Here is a 3,338-nt window from a genome sequence, read left to right as displayed (position 1 = left end):
TGCTGCCTGCAAGTTATTCAAGGCAAGTTTTAAGGCCAAAGAATGTTTTTATTGTGATTTCAAGTTGGCAGGCATTGAGACTTAGTGGAAAGCACCGAGAGGCTCTTGGGCCTCCGGAGACCTGGTTCTAGTTCCAAGCTTGTTGTGTGTAGGCCTGCAGAAGTGCCATTACACATTCAGATGAGGTATCTGGGGTTGAAGCCCTGAGAAACGTGGAAGTTGTTCGTTTTTTTTACAGGCCTCAGTTCCAGGTCCAGCCCTGTTTGCAGGGTGGAGGGGGCTGAGATGTTTTGATTCTGCGGTAATTGTTGCAAGTCTTTGTGCAGGGCCTGCTGGGGAGGGCAGAGGCACCAGAGTCTTGGCCCCTGGCCTCTGCTTGTTTGAGTTATGGGCTGCTCCAGCAACTGGTCCCTTCAATCCTTGGGGACTTCTGAAGGATAGGCCTTGGGTGACTGGAGACAACTCTGGTCGCAACCTCTCCACCCCACAAATGAGGAAAGACTGGCATAGGATCACAGATTGTCAGAGCAGAAGGGGACCCAGACTGGCTGAAAGTCACACACACTGGCCACAGGCCTGTTATGTAGTAAAGAATCCCCAGAGATCTTCTTACATAAAACAAAACAGATTCCTGTTTTGGTGCTGCCAAGCTGGGCTTCCTGAATCAGAATATACGGGGCTGGGGCCTGGGACTCTTGAATAAACACCCCAAGGATTCTTATGGATAGCTGCCAGGCCTGGAAGCTTTTGACCTGGTCAAATCTCTCTACTTTTCCTAGGGAAACTGAGGCCCAACGAAGCCTTGACACAGACTTCAGTAGACCTAAAATCAGAAATGTGGTCTTCTGACCTACAGTTTGATGTTTCCACACCAAGACCAGGCGCCTACAGGACTCAAAAGAACTGCCCATTATTTATTGGTTTTAATTTTCTTAAAATCAAGGTTACTAATGCACACAGTGTAAAGAGTCAAATCAGGTGGTTTCACAGGCGTGCATGAAGAACATAGCTCCCCGTCTGGCTCTCCCATCTGCCCCTCTGCAGAGGCAACCATTTCAACTCTTTCAGCAGATTCTGCTGCTGTTAACTGTCACCCTTGGCATTATTTGTGTTTTTACAATAAGCATGCATCACTTTGTTACTCTTGTTTGGTTTTAATAATACAGTTAGGATGGGTCGCCGGGTCTGGCACTGGGCCTGGACGCCCAGGCAACGTGGAGTGGCTCCGTGGTCACTGGGCACAGGCCACCAGCTCCTCCAGGGCTTGCTCTCGGCGGTTGCCATGGACCAGCAGCACCTCCTTGATCCGGTCCTGCTGGAAGCCCATGTCGCTGAACTGCTCCCAGAGGCGCAGGAACTCTCCTGCCTGAGGAAGAGGAGACAGGGAGGGTGCTGGGGCCTCTGCTGGGCCTGGCCTCAGCTGTGGGGAGCCCCAGCTCCAGTGCCTACTGCACTGGAAAAGCTGTGGTTTTCCTAGTCCCAAAAAGCTGTGGCTCCCCCCAGGCCACTTGAGCCTGATCCTGGGCCGCACCTGCCACTTTCCTGAAACTCTAGGGTGATGTAGGCTCCGACCTCCCTTCTTCTGCCAAGAAAACAAGGCCCTAGCCTGGCCACGGGCTCTGTCCTGACTCTCCTCCCACTCACTGTCAACTTTCTGCTGGGGCAGGAGGGGGCAGACCGCACACCGGCACCGGAGCACAAACAGCCCAAGGTCCCTGCTCATGCCCTGAACGCTACGGAGGTCTCACAGCGCAGCCTGCACCTTCCTTCCCCTCCGACCCCAGGGCTTGAAACTTCCCCGCCTCTGCTCCCTCTTGGGGCCTCACCCAACTCTCTGTCCCCTTCAGCCTCTGTGAAGAGCTGCTCTGCCATGGGGCACTTAGAAGTGACTACTGGGGCCAGGTGCGGTGGCTCACTCCTGTAATCCCAGCACTTTGGGAGGCCGAGGCAGGTGGATCACTTGAGGTCAGGGGTTTGAGACCAGCCTGGTCAACATGGTGAAACTCCGTCTCTACTGAAAATACCAAAAAAATTAGCCAAGTGTGGTGGCAGGCACCTGTAATCCCAGCTACTCAGGAGGCTGAGGCTGGAGAATTGCTTGAACCTGGGAGGCAGAGCCAAGATCGCGCCATTGCACTCCAGCCTGGGCGATAGAGTGAGACTCAGTCTCAAAAATCAAGATGTGACTATTGGGCCTACAGCTGCATGCACTTGGGATAGGTGGCATGCTCCCCAAGCAGAGAGGTCATGCATCTTTATGCTGCCCATGGCTCCTATCTGGATGTCCGACAAAGAGTGGGCATTCAACTGAATGCCCACAGAGGCTGCGTTGATTCAGTCTAATAAAGCAAAGCCCCTGCTGCTCTCTGCCTCCTGTCCCCCTCTGACCTCTTCCTGATCTCCCTCTGTGCCTTTCTCCTTTGTCCTTGCTGTAGCACCCTGGGCCATCTCCTCCCCAGAGCTGAGGAGTCAGGCAATCTCCCAACGGACCCACAGGCTGGCTCTGAAGACTGGTGTGCCCCTGCACCCAGGCTCCTGGGTACACCCCCATCCCTTCCATCGCCTGGGGTCCTGGCAGGAAGCCCTGCTGACCTGGCTCTCGGAGAACTGGAACATCTCCATGGCCTCGTCCACCAGGCCTTCCTCATATCCCTGACGTAACAGGCGGTCACAGGCACTGAGGTAGCTGAGAAACTGGGCCGGAAGAGGGCAGAAAGGAGGGGAGGGTAAGAGGAGCAGCAGGGGCAGCAGACGGGGCAGAGGCACTCCAAGGGCCTGAGCTGAGGGCCAGGCGACAGGGCAAGCCACCACATGCAGTGTAGCCCCAGAGATCCCGTGAGCCCACAGAAGAGGGATAGAGGCTTCCTCTGAGTGCCTGGGGACAGGCAGACAGTGGGTCTTCACCAACTATCCCAAGTTGGGAGCTGGACTCCAGGAAAAGGGCTGTCAGGGTGGGCTAGGGTGTTCATAGAACCTAGGTGGGGAGCAGGACAGGCTTCAAACAGGCATCCCACCTACTACCCAATGCAATTCAACATTCGTGCACCACCCATCCCTGCCCAGGAGCACCCATTCGTGTGAAGGTGCCTCCTCATCTGTCCACACCTGTGCACCCCTACTCTACCCCCAGATGCATCTCTCTCATCCAGGACTCCTGAGCCACTACTATGCAACTCCTGCACCAGTGCTGGAGAAGGGGTGCGGGGGAGGCACAGAGGAGGATTCCACAGGTTAGAAAAACTGTTCAGGGCCGGGCGCGGTGGCTCAAGCCTGTAATCCCAGCACTTTGGGAGGCCGAGACGGGCGGATCACGAGGTCAGGAGATCGAGACCATCCTG

The 3,338-nt window shown here is 55.4% G+C and overlaps 1 protein-coding gene across 1 annotated transcript in view; it reads right to left on the bottom strand.

Annotated features, from left to right (window-relative positions):
• Nucleotides 1–904: 904 nt before the first annotated feature.
• The window catches only part of UBAP1L (ubiquitin associated protein 1-like), a 21,350-nt gene continuing 18,916 nt past the window's right edge, over nucleotides 905–3,338 (bottom strand). The window contains exons 5-6 of the mRNA XM_011940394.1: nucleotides 2,593–2,694; nucleotides 905–1,366 (exon numbers count right to left, since the gene is read on the bottom strand). Coding sequence (XP_011795784.1) covers nucleotides 1,232–1,366; nucleotides 2,593–2,694 — 237 coding nt within the window. The 3' untranslated portion in view covers nucleotides 905–1,231. The remainder of the gene's footprint in view (nucleotides 1,367–2,592; nucleotides 2,695–3,338) is intronic.

Source organism: Colobus angolensis, unplaced genomic scaffold, assembly GCF_000951035.1.
Source record: "Colobus angolensis palliatus isolate OR3802 unplaced genomic scaffold, Cang.pa_1.0 Scaffold19, whole genome shotgun sequence".
Taxonomy (NCBI): domain Eukaryota; kingdom Metazoa; phylum Chordata; class Mammalia; order Primates; family Cercopithecidae; genus Colobus; species Colobus angolensis.
This window is presented reverse-complemented; position numbering and strand designations above follow the sequence as displayed.